Source organism: Pterocles gutturalis, unplaced genomic scaffold (assembly GCF_000699245.1).
Source record: "Pterocles gutturalis isolate BGI_N339 unplaced genomic scaffold, ASM69924v1 scaffold11376, whole genome shotgun sequence".
In the NCBI taxonomy this organism is placed as follows: Eukaryota; Metazoa; Chordata; class Aves; order Pterocliformes; family Pteroclidae; genus Pterocles; species Pterocles gutturalis.
Genome location: NW_010098029.1, coordinates 18,981 through 34,688, shown reverse-complemented (window position 1 = coordinate 34,688; position 15,708 = coordinate 18,981). Strand labels below are relative to the sequence as shown.

The 15,708-nt window shown below is 41.7% G+C and overlaps 1 protein-coding gene across 1 annotated transcript in view; it reads right to left on the bottom strand.

The window, feature by feature from the left end:
• The window catches only part of LOC104471992 (unconventional myosin-IXa-like), a gene marked incomplete at its 3' end in the record, with an annotated part of 50,726 nt that overhangs the window by 19,036 nt on the left and 15,982 nt on the right, over window positions 1-15,708 (bottom strand). The window contains exon 7 of the mRNA XM_010087520.1: window positions 9,501-9,590. Coding sequence (XP_010085822.1) covers window positions 9,501-9,590 — 90 coding nt within the window. The remainder of the gene's footprint in view (window positions 1-9,500; window positions 9,591-15,708) is intronic.

The following is a 15,708-nucleotide window of genomic DNA, read 5'->3' as shown; positions in this document are numbered from 1 at the left end:
TTCCTCCTTACTCATCCTCCCATCATTAGATGGATGTTCATAGGGGAAAATGAAGTGGAAAAGCTGAAACGAGAACAACATCGTCTGTGGGTGTCAAGGACCCACCTATTGTACCTCGTCTGGTGGTTGGCAGGACTTGGAAGAGGACAGATGGGAGACCCGTCATCCCCATTGCCGACTAGAGCCTGCCTGCTATTTATTTTTAGAGATGTTCTTGTCTATAATATTGTCGTATCGTAGCTGAATATCTGTAATACGCTGTGGTCACGCCTTTCAGAAAAAAGCACACATGTTAAAGTCAAAACCAAATTAAACCAACAAAAAAAATCTTGTTAGTGATTTTCTCAAAGTCTCAACTGTGGAGCCATGCCATTACAAGCGTCAGCTTCCTAGAAAGATTTCAGTCAAAGCCTTCAGCCTTTTGATTTGGACAGCGTGGTTGGAAAATGTCATCTGTAACAAATTAAAAATCCCTTCTCTTCCTGAAATAAAACTCTTCCAGAAAACAAATTGGTGGTTCTCGCTTCTCCCCATGGAGGAAAGGATGAGAGGAGAGACGCGTGGAGCACCCCTATGCCATGGTGCTCTCAGCACAATCATGAGCCCACCATAAAGAGCCGCAGAAGAACAGCGTTATCAGACAGCCACGTTGGAAGGGTCCACTGATGGCAAAAGTTTCAAACTCTTTTTTTCCCCAAACACTTTTTTTTCAGACAAAAGTGTTTTCCTCCACATATGTTCATCCACAGTCTGTTCTATCGAACGCATGAACTGAGACTTCATTCAGTCCGTGTTTTCACAGTGAAACTGGTACACAAATTAATAGGTTACCAAGTGGCACAAGAAGTAGATGTGTGACCTAACCTGAAGAGGAACATGTAGGCTACATTTAGGGAAATTTTCTCAGCCCTTTCCAGGCCCAACATACCAGCATTCCCATCATGAAGCCCAACACATTGCCAAAAATAACACTTTAGCTTTTCTAGCCATATCCTGTCTTTCTGTTGGTCCTTCCCAAGCAGAAGACATTATCATAGAAAAATTTGTTCTGACAGTGTACCATCTTCTTCACTACAGGTTTTTTATTTTTTGGGCAAGCTTCCCCAAAGAGAAATTATTTCTTATCGCACCTCTGTTGCTGGCAAGGTCTGTGCAACAGAATCTGTCCATCCACGGAGCTTCTGCACCTCCTCCTATGTCAAGTGTTGATAAACAGCCTTAGGCCCAGAAGAAATCAATGTGAATTTATTCAGATTGGGATTATATGTAGAAAAATCCAGTGTTCCAAGCAACTGTACCAAAATTGCATCCTGCGTGGGAAGATCCAATTTGCTAATCCAGGAATGGTTTTTTTCTGTTCTTATAAAACTTTTCACATTAATTCAGCCTAAATTTAAGTAGCAAAACTATAGAAATCATATATAAAAGATTCTGTGAAATTAAAGCGTCTTTTCAGTAATCAGATGTAATTAAAAGAAGCCTTGAAGGAGTCGAAAACAGATTTGATGACAGAAAGGGCAGTTGGAGTGGGGAGGTTGATTACGGACAGAGTAGTCCACAGAAAGTCAACATTTCCCTTCTTAAAGTCCTTATTTTGGACTCTGCTCAGAAATCGTGAAATCTGAGTGTCTTTGGGTTTTTTTCCAGACATTAGTGTCAAATAAATAATATGAACACAGCTAGCACACCAATTTCTGTGGTGGCACAGAGCAGAAGAATGACCGTAACAACTTTTGCATGGCTTTTCCCTGGGTGTTCAGATGGACACTGGTAACCACAAAGTGCTGCAGGTTTGGAAGATCCTTGTAGACACAAGCTCTGTTCAGCCAGATCTCAGCATTAAATCCCAAGCAGGGCTTCATAGAAACATTAGAGCATACAATCATATCATCATGTGAAAAAAAAAACATCAAAACAGGTAAAAAAAAAAAAAAAGACCCAATATTGATGGACTCAATCTTCCTAATAAAGGAAGGATGCTGCGTCCCATGAAGAAATACCTGCAGGACACCAGTCTGATAAAACCACCAGTCTCACCTAATCCATATTCTGTCACCAGACACAGCTGGGAAAAATGAGAAAGCCAACCCCATGAAAAAGTTTCTTTTGAAGTTCTGCGCAGACAGGTTGCCCTTACGTCCCAAAGGACAGATGCTTGCTCGGCTCTTAAAAGCTTTGTGGGCTTTCAGTTTTATTCCATTAATATTTTTCTGTTAATTTCGAATACACTCATCAACATAGCAGGTCTTCAAAGGAATCCTGCTAAGCTCCTGATGCTAATGACCCGTGGTGACGAGTCTCCTAAGCTAATGGGGTTTGGTATAAGTAGGTACTCCCAGCGGTTTTGCTACTTTCTATTCCATTAAGTGTCCTTGTCCTCATACTTCAGGACTGAGAATTTTCATTCCATTTTATTCACGTTCTTAATTATTTTGTCTGCTTTCCACTTTTTCTCCTCTAATATTTTCAGTCTGTTAAATGCTCATGATTAATTGCAATGATGATCTTTTCCTTTGTTGTTTTTTTTAACATCTTAGGTAATGCTATGCCATTTGGCCCTCAAACTCCATTCCTTTTCCCTTTATAATGGTCTGAAAAAGGCATTACACAGTACCACTACTAGGACATAAGCTAATGAAACATCACTCGGCTCTTTGCCGTAATGAAATACTTTTTTCCTCTCATTAAGGTCTGCTCCTTCTCTACCTTGGTTCTCTGCCAATTAACTGTTACCATGCTGAAAACTCAATGTTCTCCCCAAGCTTAAGCCACTAACGCAGTTTTTCATCTGAAACAACCATCTTGTGATGATTATTCATGAGCCTGCCAAGTGTCTTGTATTCATCATCAAGAAATTCAACCCAGGTGAAGAAGGTCAGGGTGAAGTGACACTTTATGACATGAAAAAAAAAAAAAAGGTATCTAATAGCTCCATGCCACCAGAAGGGAGAGACGTGCCTGCCCCATTGCTCCTGGGCAAAGGTTCCCTCCGCTACCCCTTTCTCCACCCACTGCAACGCTGGTGTTCACTGGACTTCTACTGAACTTAGCAAACGGACACAAGTCCAACCCTCCTTCTACTCCAAGGACCTTCTCTAGGTTAGTTAATTGAGGTAGCAGAGAGCCAGGGGTGACAAACATCTGGAATGCCCAGGGAAGCAGTGGATGCCCCACCCCTGGAGGGGTTCAAGGCCAGGCTGGATGAGGCTTTGGGCAACCTGGGCTGGTGGGAGGGGTCCCTGCCCATGGCAGGGGAGTGGACTTTTTAAGGTCCCTTCCAACCCAAACCATTCTGTGATTCTATGATGAAAGGACAGAGCCAAGATGATAAAAGGATGGATGATAAAAGCAAGGCTGCACAGCCCTCAGAAAAGGTAGACAGAAGACCTGAACCATCTTCTCCTGCTTTACCATCACACTAAAAACACAGTTCAATGCTATTTACCCACTGCTTTTTTCTGCACACAGCAGATTTTGAGGAGACTGAATATTTTGCTTAGTAAATCTGACCTGAATTGCATAACCACTTTTCTAACTAGTTGTTAGCTGATTTCACATGGACTTATAGCCGCATGCACTTATGCAGAATAAAAAGCACTTCACAGATTCAATCGCCATTTGGGTGCTCTGCACACCATCACAGAACAGTTCTGTGGCGTCCTTCCATGGCCACAGAACCACCCGCATGTAACGCATTTACTAAATAGCATATAGCTGGTTAGACAAAGGTATGACGGCACATATCCTGTAAGAGCTTGCAAATAACATTTTTCAAAATATCTTGGCATTACATAGAGTTTTAGCAGACCTCCAGAAGTAGGGATGCTTAGGACAGTGCAAAGCGACTTAAAAAAAATAAAATATGTGCATCCCAGGTCTTGCTATCACAATACAGAATAGTACAGGAAATAAAATGTCTTTTTTTTCGTGCTCCACAACATCTGTTTGCAGGGATCTGCCTGGATATACACCTCAGTCCCTTACAGTCCCTCTGGTTTTTAAGACAGCCTTTTTTACAACTATGAATACACATTAATTTAAATAAAAGACATATTTATGGTAACACTCATCAAAAAACCAGCTTTCCAAATTAAAGGAAGGGGAGAATCATGTCATTTATTGCCCGAGAAGTTGTCTCATATCTTTTCTTTCCCTTCTGTTGGGCAATTTCACACCAGACTTCTCCTGAAAGTGTGAATTAATTCATTAACTAACCCTTAGGGATAAAGCATCCTTGGTCACAAACAGCTGAAAATTATGAAGATCTGTTTAAAAAAGGTCTTTTGGCAAAGTCTTTCACTGAAGAAATACCAACAGAACTAAATGAACTGAAAGGATCATGGAAAAATCTGTTTGCTGGAGGGATGTAAAAGAGGATTTGCTAACAGATGTGTTTACTTTGATAACGAGTTTTTCCTCGTCTGATGAAGAACACGGAAAAAATGCAGAGAGGGTGAAAACCAGACAAGCAGGTGAGAGACACCAGCCTGATGAGCACAACAAATGGGATGGAACCAGGGTGGGAAGGTTGAGGAGCTCGGACACAGGGCTCGTCTCTGGCACGATGGAAAGGGGGAGCAAGAACCACCAGTGAAGATGCTGAATGGTTTTGAGAGAGGTCTACGACTGTCAAAGCTTAAATAACGGCCTTGGAGCTGTGCAGTAAACTGGGATGGAAAAAACCCAAATTCTCTGAATTATTTAGGCAGAAGCAGGAAGACAGACATGGCCCAGAAGGGCAGTTCCTTGCCCAGATTAAGTTTAAGATGATGCTCAGATTACAAGCAGGATCAAGAAAAAGATTTTTAACAACTCTCAAGTTCTCCACAAAGATTTGATTCAAGCTCCTGCATCAGCTGCACATTTCCTACCAAACATCAGTCAAGCTGATTAATATTTAACACATCTGGGGCTTTTTTTCCTTTTAAATACCTGAATGGTGGCTTATGAAACTCTCCTACCTCAGTAGGAGGACTGAAAAAGATGTGCATAATAATATATGAAAAAAATGCTCAGAATATGGAGTTAAGGGGCACTTGGAGAAGGACAACAGCAACCCCCAGCGTGCGCTATTATTCTGCTACAATTAAAATCCCAGTTTTCCCTATTTCATTTAGGTGTCTGATATATTTTACCTTATGAGGAAGAATACTGTGGCTGCAGAGATACCCAACATTCAAGCCAGACTCTCATCATCCCAGACCCCACTGATGGCTCTTGTGCTCCCACAGTCAAACCTTCTCTTTTCGAAGGGTCCTTACCACTGTGTTTTATTTGCTAAATGAAGTGGACGGGGCCAGCTTGCTGCTACCAAACACTGCCCTCACCCTGCACAGATACACCATGATTTCTCTGGAAATCCATTAACTGCTGCTAGCTCCATTAACACATCATCTCACTTTGGATAAAGACATCAGCAGCTGGTTTGGACAAGGAACCAAGACCTCCGAATGCAAATGCAGCTTTTCATGTCCATACAGACTTTTTTTTCCCCTCAGTTATCAACAGCATAAAGCTTCTAAACCTTAGTGCTAGCCCAAATTACACAGTCGTTTCAAACACTGCATTAAAATACCATCCAGCAACTATAAAAGGCAAAATGAATGGTTCCAGGAGGCAGCTCCGCGGCAGACGAGCCAGCGTGGCTCTGAAGATAAGAGGCAGCTGCCAGAGGTAAATATAAGCATTATTTATGGCTGTGGTGTCCTCGCTCATTTAAATTTCAATGAGTGCTGGAGATGCAGACAGAGAGCGGAGAGGCAGCTCTCCCCACGGGGCTGCAGACACACAGGGTCTATGATCAAACCCACGTTTGCCATTGGTGCCGCTACAAAGCGGTGTGGATTTTTACCTTCCAAACCAGGTCTCTCCTTGAACTGCCTCTCCTGAATTTCAGAAATACCGTGCTCTTCAGAAAGGCTGTGCTTTTGCTTTGTTGGAGTCCTCCCTTCTCGTTGGACGTAAATATAACATTTTAACCCTTTGACCTGCTTCAGAGCCTCCAAGGTCACCCAGCACAACAGCTGTATGCAGGCAAGTCTCAGAAAGTCTTGAGTTATTAAAAGAAACACAGAGTTGACAAAGCCAACATTTCTGCCTATCTTAAAAACGGCATGCAACTTACGGGGGCAAAGCCCAACGCAACTCAAAGCCCAATGGAACGCAAAGCCCAACGCAACTCATCGGGGCAAAACCCAATGCAATGCAAAGCCCAGCGCAACTCACGAGGACAAAGCCATCAAGAAAAGTCATAAGTAAAGAAGTAGAACATGAACAAACGGAGAGGAGGTGGCTGCTAATTGCAGCTGTGTCTTTCAACACTGTAGGCTTCAGGCTACTGGGATGTCCATCTGCAAGCTGTCCCCACAAAGACATTCTGAATAACCTTTTACCCAAGCATCAAAACATGCCAGAATAAAATATCAAGTTTTACATAAATTACTGCAAAGATGAACAGAATAAACCCAGGAAGAGAGCCTGATATAAATTTAAAACCGTCATGAAGGAGAATTTTTCAAACTAGGAGTTGTCAAGTGCTCAAACCACTGTTTAAAAAAAAAAAACAAGCCTCAAACCACAGGATAGTGTTTCTAATCATCGTACAATAACAACACAGTGAGCAAGCATGCAGACAGAGAGGAATGCAGCATCACTGCAAATCCAACAAAGGCATCCTCTCCATGAGCTTGTGGAGCTACAGCTCAGGAAAATGGAAGAGAAAAGGTTTGACTTGGTATAAAAAAGTCCAATCTCTGATGCCTCCAAACCTCTGAAGGAAAGGATTACTCCAGGCCACCTGCATCTCCTCTACCCATCAGCATTAGCCATTTAATGGAAATTATTTCTACATCGAGTTGTCATCCACGTGTATTCCAACACTGTTTGATGAAAGGGATGAACAAACATCAGCTCCTGTGCAGAGCACAGAAAGTAAAACAACGCCTGAACCCCTAAGGGCAGGTCCCACCACCTGTACTAAACACGGTGTGTCTCTTTAGGATGGAGTAGACACACATGGGAACCTCCTCAGAGCTCAAGAAGCCATCCCAAACGTAAGATCTCAAGGCTTTTTACACAAGAATTTTTATTTTAAATTAAAGCTCCACACTTCTAACTCCTCACTGATAAACCAAAACTCATAAAAAGCTAGAAAACAACCAAGAAACCTCATCAACAGAGCCAATGGCTCCATCAGGAGACACACACAATCTCCTCAACAACAAACCCTCCCACTACCCTGAGAGATCCCATCAGTGATGTTGGAGGTAGAAGCCCGATACTACTTACTCCCACTTCACCCACAGCCCAATAATTTACTATTTCCACTCACAGTTTAGACAACAGTTTTCAGAACCAAATAAAAATGTCTTAGAATTCCTTCCTTTGCCAAGTTTTTGCTCTTCTTTTAATAACTGCTACGCTGTGCAGGCTGCCTGTATAAAATTGCTCAGAGCCTTGGAAGGCACTTGGTAGATCCAAGCTGCTCTTCTGGATGGTGTAAAAAAGCAAGCACATGCCAAAATGACATTTTTACAATCCTTTCTTAAGAGCCACACCAGTATAGTCTTTTCCAAGCTCCTTTGAAACTTCCAGTGCACCAACAAGCTATGCAAAAAATATCAAGCATTTCAGCATCTGAAAAATAACGTAGCTGCTCCATACATCATCGCTCTAAATGGAAAGGCAGCTGCCTATGAGTTATAGGAGTTGTGGTGGGACAGTTTTGTCTGAAATTCCTCAAAACCTCAATCACTCCATCCATTTGAGCCAACTATAATGCTCTTTTGTAAAACACAAAAGAAGAAAAACCAGCCCATTGGTTCCCAACAGTTCAATTAGTCATGAGTGGGATCATCAACCACCAATATTCTTTGTAAAGTCCCAAAATGACAAATTAATCCTATTCTTCCTTCCTGATTCAGATGGAGTTGAATCTAAGCCACCTCTCCTACTCCCCGAAACAGAGGAAGATCAGAAGACCTCTTATCATGGTGAGATTCCAGTTAGAGCATCTCAGATTCTGGTCTGGTATGTTGAGCATGAGCAATCTGGTAGTGAACCTCCTACCAGAGAAAGGTCACTGGCGGACAAAATGTGGTGGTCAGGATGCTGATGTTGTAAGGACAGTGAATAAAAAGCACGGGTGTGCCTATCTTTTCTTAACACAATTCATGGCTTCTTAGCAAATGATATCGTCACGGAGATCACATTAACCTTTCCCACTGGATGAGCTTTGTGCTCTTTTGTCTTCCCCCACAACCACCACACCCTGATCTTTCTTCTCCTAGATATTGGTGACAAAACTTTCTAAGTGAATACCTGAGATCTGTGAGCAGAAACATTTCCAAAAACATTTTGGGAAGCACTTGAGGAATTCGTGCTAAGCCACTTCAGGTAGCAAGAGGGGCTCCTTGATCTCAAAAGAAGGAGCATCTAGGTAAGACTATTTCAAACTGTTTCAATACAGAACCTGGTAGCCCAGGTTAAAATATTACAAGAAACTATTTAATCCAACCTGTCAAGTTTTGCAGCAAGGTGGTCAAAGGCATATTGGTGCATGTTGTTCTGTTATCACAGCTGTTGGGAAGTAACCTCCAGCAAAAGGATGGTTATAGTTACATTTTAAACTTTCTAGCCATTTCCTAAGTCTATGCCCAAGTTGCAGGGAAAAAAGTACAAATACCACATCCATTATATGTCATGCTCAACATTCTTAAACTGCGGGGGGGGAGGGGGGGGATGGCAGTGCACAAGGATACTAGATGCAGAAATAGCCAGAATAAGTATCACTGCAGAATAGAGCTTCCATACTTTGCAGAATACAAGAAGACGACAGAGGTGCTTCTGTTTACTGGTCACAGAATATAACTCAAAATACCGAGGAAACCACATATTTAGAAAAAACCCCACGTGTCTGCTGACATTGTAAACCTGAGACAGACCATAACAGAGAAGTTAAACATTTCATGTGGTGCCAGCCCCACAGTTAGTGGCACCGCAGACGACACTCGAATCTGAAAGCAGCTGCTGGAGTTGTGGCTGCAAAGACACACGTTATAAGAGGTCTGAAGATAACGGGAATCTCCTACAGAGAATCTCCAGCTCCTCCCATACAAAAACCAGGACTAACGTAGGCACTTAGGACCCCACCAAAAATTTCCTGGAGATTTTATCTCACCACTCTGCTGTGGGATGAATCAGTGCTACTGTTTAAGGAATGACGTATAAAGACTACTACTTATATCATATACACTCAAGCAACCACAATTCTGCTTTGGAGAACACTTACACAACCGTAAGTCATTAAAGCTGTTGAACACTATCCCAGAATAAAGTGCAAACCTGCCTTCCAGCAATGGCGTAGAAGGTAAAGTCAGTAATTTTCTAGATTCATACACATTAGCTTCTCTTACATTATTTTTACGTAAATAAATAACATCTCAGAACAATGAAAACCAGCCCAAGAGCTGCCCTGTTAATAATAAGCATCATGCACAGACCTCTGCTAGTTTGTATGGCAAGATCAGCTTCTCTCCGACTGTCACAGTCTTTCTGGTAACCAGGGCCTCAAACAGCATCTCTTCTTTCACCTAAAACAAAAATCTTGACGTTAATGATTATTCTAGGAAAAAATAATTCTTTAATCTAGGTTTCAAAAAAAATTATAAGTGCAAATATTTTCATAAATTCAAATTTTATACATTTAAGAAAAACCCAACACACTTCTGCCAGCCCTTGCAGAGTTAATGTTCAATGCATAAGAACAAGTAGTCGTTGGGAGGAGACAACTCAGCACATAAATCCAGCATCAGAAATCAGACACCATAGTATTCAAAGGAACCTGATTTTCCACATTCAGTCACCACATTTCTAGCAGTTTCCCATTGGTCTCCTTTGCTCCCAGTGCAGCTCCTCCTTCCCACAATTCTGTTGGCAAAATAAGTCAACTTTCTAGTGTTATCAAGATGACATCATACAAATTACTCTATGAATAAGCAAAATAGTGTCATCACTCTAAGAGCTACCTAAGTGGAGGGGATTTTCAGGGTTTTTCAGGGTGGGGAGGAGAGGAGGAGGAAGAAACCTTTTGAAAAGCACCTGATATTTACTCTGCTATTCACACCTGATATTTACTCCCTAAAGACGCCAGTTCCTGGCGGGGCGACAATCTCTAATCAGCCGTAACAGAAACCAGCTTGCAGAGAAAAAAAAAAAAAAAAAATCAGTTGTGTAAATACAGACGCTTTGGCAAATACATAAATGGTGCCAACAAATTAAGCAGAGCCTGCCATGAATTGCTGGGAGAAAGCCTCTTTTCCAACCACTCTGAAGTCCCTCTTATTTCGATATCCCCTGGAAAAATTCCGAAGTATGCCCTCTCTACCAGAATAGATGGCGATATGCTTATGTATAAGTTGGACCTAAATACTTTGAGTTGTTGATTCCTCTCTGCTAAATTTCAATGTCAAAAAAGAAGCTGTTAGTCTGGGTGAACATCTCTGAGCTATGGAATGATACAGAGATCTAGGTGCTTGAGAAGCCACACTGAAGTCTCTACAAGCTGCTTATCCTAATGGAAGGATCCGTGCAGACCCCAGACCTGCTCAGAACACCTCTGATGAAGACTAGAAACATCAAATCCACATTTCTGAAGCCATCCAAGACCATATTTTTATACCAGGTAAACCATTTATGATTTGACTTGTATGATGGGAAACTTACTGGTTATGTACTTTGACTTACTGGTTTAGTCCAGTTATTAGTATGAAGAGCAATGCAAACAAGCCCGTGGAACTTAAGAAATCTCACAAACCATCGTAATAATGATGCCATTCTGTATAAAAAAAACTACTTTCTAATAAAAATACTGTCACAGGAGTCTCCCGGACAAATTCTGGTGCATTTTTATATCACTGACTTTTGCTGCAACACCCACTAACAAGAACTTGTTGCCGTGGTGAAAAAAAAATCAAGTCACCTGTATATGACCTTCACCTACCAGCAAGGTCTGTCACTGGAAATTGAACGTCAACACCTTAAGGTTCGTTTCCTTGCTCCTCAGTAACACTCTTGAGCCCCCAGTTCCTACGATCTGATTTTACCTTTCAAAAATCAAGCAAGTAAAAAAAAAAAAAAATCTTCTGGTTCATCCAGAAATCCACTGAAAGTTTTCACATTTGGTTTCTATTTCTCTACATTCAACAAAATTTTTTTAAATTTCAGGCAAAACGTGGACATTTTTCCAGCAGCTGGCGACTGTGAGACCATGGGCTGCCCTCCCTCAGTTGCACAACTTGGAGCAAAAGTGAGTTTTACACCATCCATTATCCCACTTCAGGGATGCTGCAAAGCTGCAGCCAGCACGCTGGCTTTTTTTAATTATCAAAGGCAAAGAGGCAGAGGGGTATCAGATGGTTACTAATCAAAACAGCCCAATGTAATATTCCTAAACAACTTCAATGCTTCCAAGTCCAGATTTGTTGGCAAACACAGGGATTTGAAACGGTTTAAACAACTCCCGATGGATGAGACTTGCAGATGTGCATCCTTCTTCTCCAGACCTGCTGTGAGCTGATCCGGAGGAATCGCATCAAATGATCTTCTTGTACAAAAACACCCTTGGCAAGGATGGGAACATAATCCCTGCACCTCCCTGGGTCTCTGCCTGCCATTATCACCCAGCAGAGTTTGCTCTTGATTGCTTCGTCACCTCAGAGAGCCAACACCATGGGTACAGCCAAATTATCCTCATTTTCATTGAGGGTCACAGCTTGAAGGTAGTTGACTCCTGACGCCAACAAGGAGCCATAGGAGCTTTCTAAAGATAAACTCCGTGCATGCCGATGACTAAGGACAGCTGGTGCATGGAGATACTTGGAGCTTCCTCATTGTGTACGTCCTACGCTTCCTTCTCCAGTAAGCATGATACACTAAAACAGAGACAAACCCATCCTAGCAGACTAGCAAAGAGGAGAACACAACTTATTTCTTTATTTTGTGCCCTGGGAGTTACACTTCTAAGTTACGTTTCATGGATTTCTGGTTTCTGGTGCTAAAGGGCAAGTCCTGCTCTCCCTCTTAAAAAAGGCTCCATGGCCCGTAGGAGTTTATATCTTAATTACAGGGACAAAACACAGATTTAAGACTTTGCCGCCACATGTAAGTCGAACCAACGCTGAGAGGGCTGGATGACCAGAGCTCTAAAACCCAGTGAAGGATGACTGGCAACACTGCTGCAGCTATAAACATCAGCGGAGCACAGCAGGGAGCAGGGAGCCAGCGGGCTCCCTCAAGGGCTGGGCTGGAGCCAAGGCAGGCGGAGACTGCTTCTCCAGTAATGCTGGGGTATTATGTTATAGCAACTGAAGAAAAACGAACCATTTCCAACCCGAGAGCAAGAAAACATGGCTTTTTGTCTCTCCTCCTATATTTGAGAAAGGGATTACAGTGTTACGCATTCATTGAAAAGCTGCCTGGTGTGGAGTAACAGGAAATAAATTCAGAATTCTATCTGTTCTTCTTGAAAAAGATCTGAACCTTTTCTTCAGACTTTCCTTCAAACAATTAGAAAGTTACCTGACTCCAGTTCTGACTTGGAGCTTCACATCTGATGAAGGTGAAGATGTCCCTGCTCATGGCAGAGGGGTTGGACTAGATGAACTTTGGAGGTCCCTTCCAACCCAAACCATTCTATGATCCCCAAAACCTCATCCGGAAAATGGATCCAGAAAAGCAGGTTGGATGCAAGCACTGTCTGCTTCATAATCCTTCCCTCCCTTTTGGTCCTCAATTACTTTCCAAGATGTTTATCACACAAGGAACATGTCTGTGGGATCCCTCTGGGAAGCTGAAGACAATTTTTTTAGTAGAAAAAGAACTTGAGCACATAAATCTCCCATGGAGGTAGACATTAGCTCCAACAGCTAACATCATCAATACAAAAAGAGATCTGGCAAAATAAACTTAGTACACTTGGGAAGTGATATTTATCTTTATTTGCATTGAGGCTGTTTACCTAAGGCTAAAAACGGAATATAAAACTGCTCCACTGAGAAAAGCCAGAATTTGCCTTCCTCACTCAACGCTCCATCCATGGAAATAATTTCCAGTATTAGTAAATGTACACTATTAAGATGTTCCTGCTCTTCTAATGAAAAAAAAAAAGTCTCTCTTAAGGTCAGATAATTTCTAATAGATTGCTTTTGTTAATAATCCCACAAATGGGCCTTTCCAGGCTTTTCCCCAGAAACACAAAAGTTTTCCCCAGTTTGACACAACCCTCTGCAATCCTGCAGAGGACCGGTGATATTTGCAGCGCTTGCACAGGGCTCCACGCCTGCTCAATCCATCAGGCAGCCTTGACATCATGCTACGGCACGGCACGGTATTTCAGCAAAGTTTAAACAAAGGCTGTGAAAAACCTGACAAAAGCCTCACATAATCCACACGCTATGTCTATTCATGACAAAAAAAAAAAAAGGAATCAGGGTCTTACTGTAAATGAAACAATGATCTGCAGAGTCTGGCCAAAATCCTATATTGCAGTTTGTTTTTTCAACAAATGCTGGTCTGGATGTTTTAATAAACCAAAAACATATTGGGCGGGGTTGCTGGTATCTAAGACGAAAATCAAATCCATCGCAGATCATAGTCTCCTCCCAGATTCATTACAAAAAATCTGCACTTTAGCTTCATTTTATAGAGACACAGATCTCATCATAGAGAAGAAGGAGAGTTGTTCGGTGTTGCTGCATTAACCACTGCATGTCAAATCCTTGACTGAACAAATCCAGTGAGTCATTTGAAAATAAAAAACCCTAAACCAAAACACCCCCCAAAGTAAATATCAGATCACAGCAGAGCTGGTTTCTTCCATCATTTTGCTACGCTCAAGGCAGTCCTGCCAAGCACCCAGCGGCTGTATGAAAAGAAGAAAAACTATTTGTCAGCTAATATTATTTTTATTCTGAGATGATTTTTCAGCCTGAGTGAGTAATGACAACATCTAGAGAGGGGATTAATAACTTTTTCAAGCCAATTCATGTTTTCAGCAACAATGGAGAGAAAACCAAAACTGTATACTGTTCAGTGACCACAAAAAAAGAAAAGAGTAATAAAAATAATTACCCAAATGAGACAGAATACAAAGTGTCAAATATTTCAACCAATATTTTTGGTCTCTGGCTGAGAAGAATTCACTACACTTGATTTGGAGAGTTGTAAGTAGCTAACTAGTGAATAAAGTGCAATGGATGCTCTTTGTAACGATGTTTCTTCTATTTGAACACTTCAGTCCTCCGTTTTGGTCAAATCTGAATAAGCATTGCAAGATCAAATAAATAAATAAATATTTTATTCTTTTTTACGTATTGTTATGCTGTCTGCAAGCGAGCATGGTATCCACGCTCTGTGCTGTACCAGACCATGGCACTAAGCCACTGTTGGATCTACAGGGGCTCAACTGATGGGTCATTTCACATGTAACTGTGCAAAAAAATAACTCGATACCTTACAGCGTGCAGATGTTGTAGAAGAGTTTGTCTGCAGAAGAAAGCCAGGGCAAAGACCCAAAGCCTGAGACTTTTTCAGATCTCTAAGTCACTCTCTTATTCAAAGCTTTTTTAAAAAACGATTACTTCTTAACTGACTTGGCACTCTCGCTATGGCCATTTTTAACAGGGTAAGATCAACAATGTTCTCCTCCAAACTCATATTTTCCTTCTGTTTATTCCTGCAGTCTCCAACGCCAAGATGCAAAGAGCATCCAGCTACTTATGCCCATATTTTACAGAAGCTTTTCCCTCCGTACATTTAAAGCTTTAATGAAGTGCTACAAAAATCTGTGAGAGACAAATCCCACGTTCTTTAAGCAGTGAGACAGCAAAACTGTCATTTAAGGGAAGGAATGGGAAGAACATCATGTGTACACAAAATGACAACACGTTATCTTCTGGTGCTGTCATAAAATTAGCAAAAATTAAGTTTCCACACTGTCCAGCAAGTACAAATGGGAGAAAGTTAACAGTTGTTTTAACCAACTACAAGTAAAACATTTCAGTATCCTTCAGAGTTACAAGAGGTTTAGAGCGTTTCAAAAAAAGTGAGACAGCAAGGAGAGCTTCTGGCCACCTACATCCATGTCAAAAGGTTTTTGACCTCAGCTCTTTGAACACGTTAACGCAAGCACACGACAAGGTGAGAGCACCAAGAGGTAATGCATAATGGGTCCCTAAACGGGTACTAACCTACATCCATGTCAAAAGGTTTTTGACCTCAGCTCTTTGAACACGTTAACGCAAGCACACGACAAGGTGAGAGCACCAAGAGGTTCAAAAAAGAACTAGATAAATGCATAATGGGTCCCTAAATGGGTACTAAAGGGATGAGGTGCACCCTCCAGCATTTCTAATACAGCCTTTCCAGATTCTGGTAGAGTAACAACCGACAGCAAAATACGGTGAGCGAGCTCAGCATTTCCTACAGCCACCACCTGAAGCAGAAGAGTGGGCTGACGGTCTTACAGTCGCTCCAATTTCTTATACAAATATTGGAACAGATTTCAGGAGCATCAGGGAACTTTGGTGAGGGAACTGACAGTTGGTGATTGAAGAAACTACTGTATTGAACAGCGGGTTTGCTTTCCACCTGGAACTGGTTTGCAATCTTTCAAATTTTAATCATAGAAACAGTGTTTTCAGTCAATTAAAC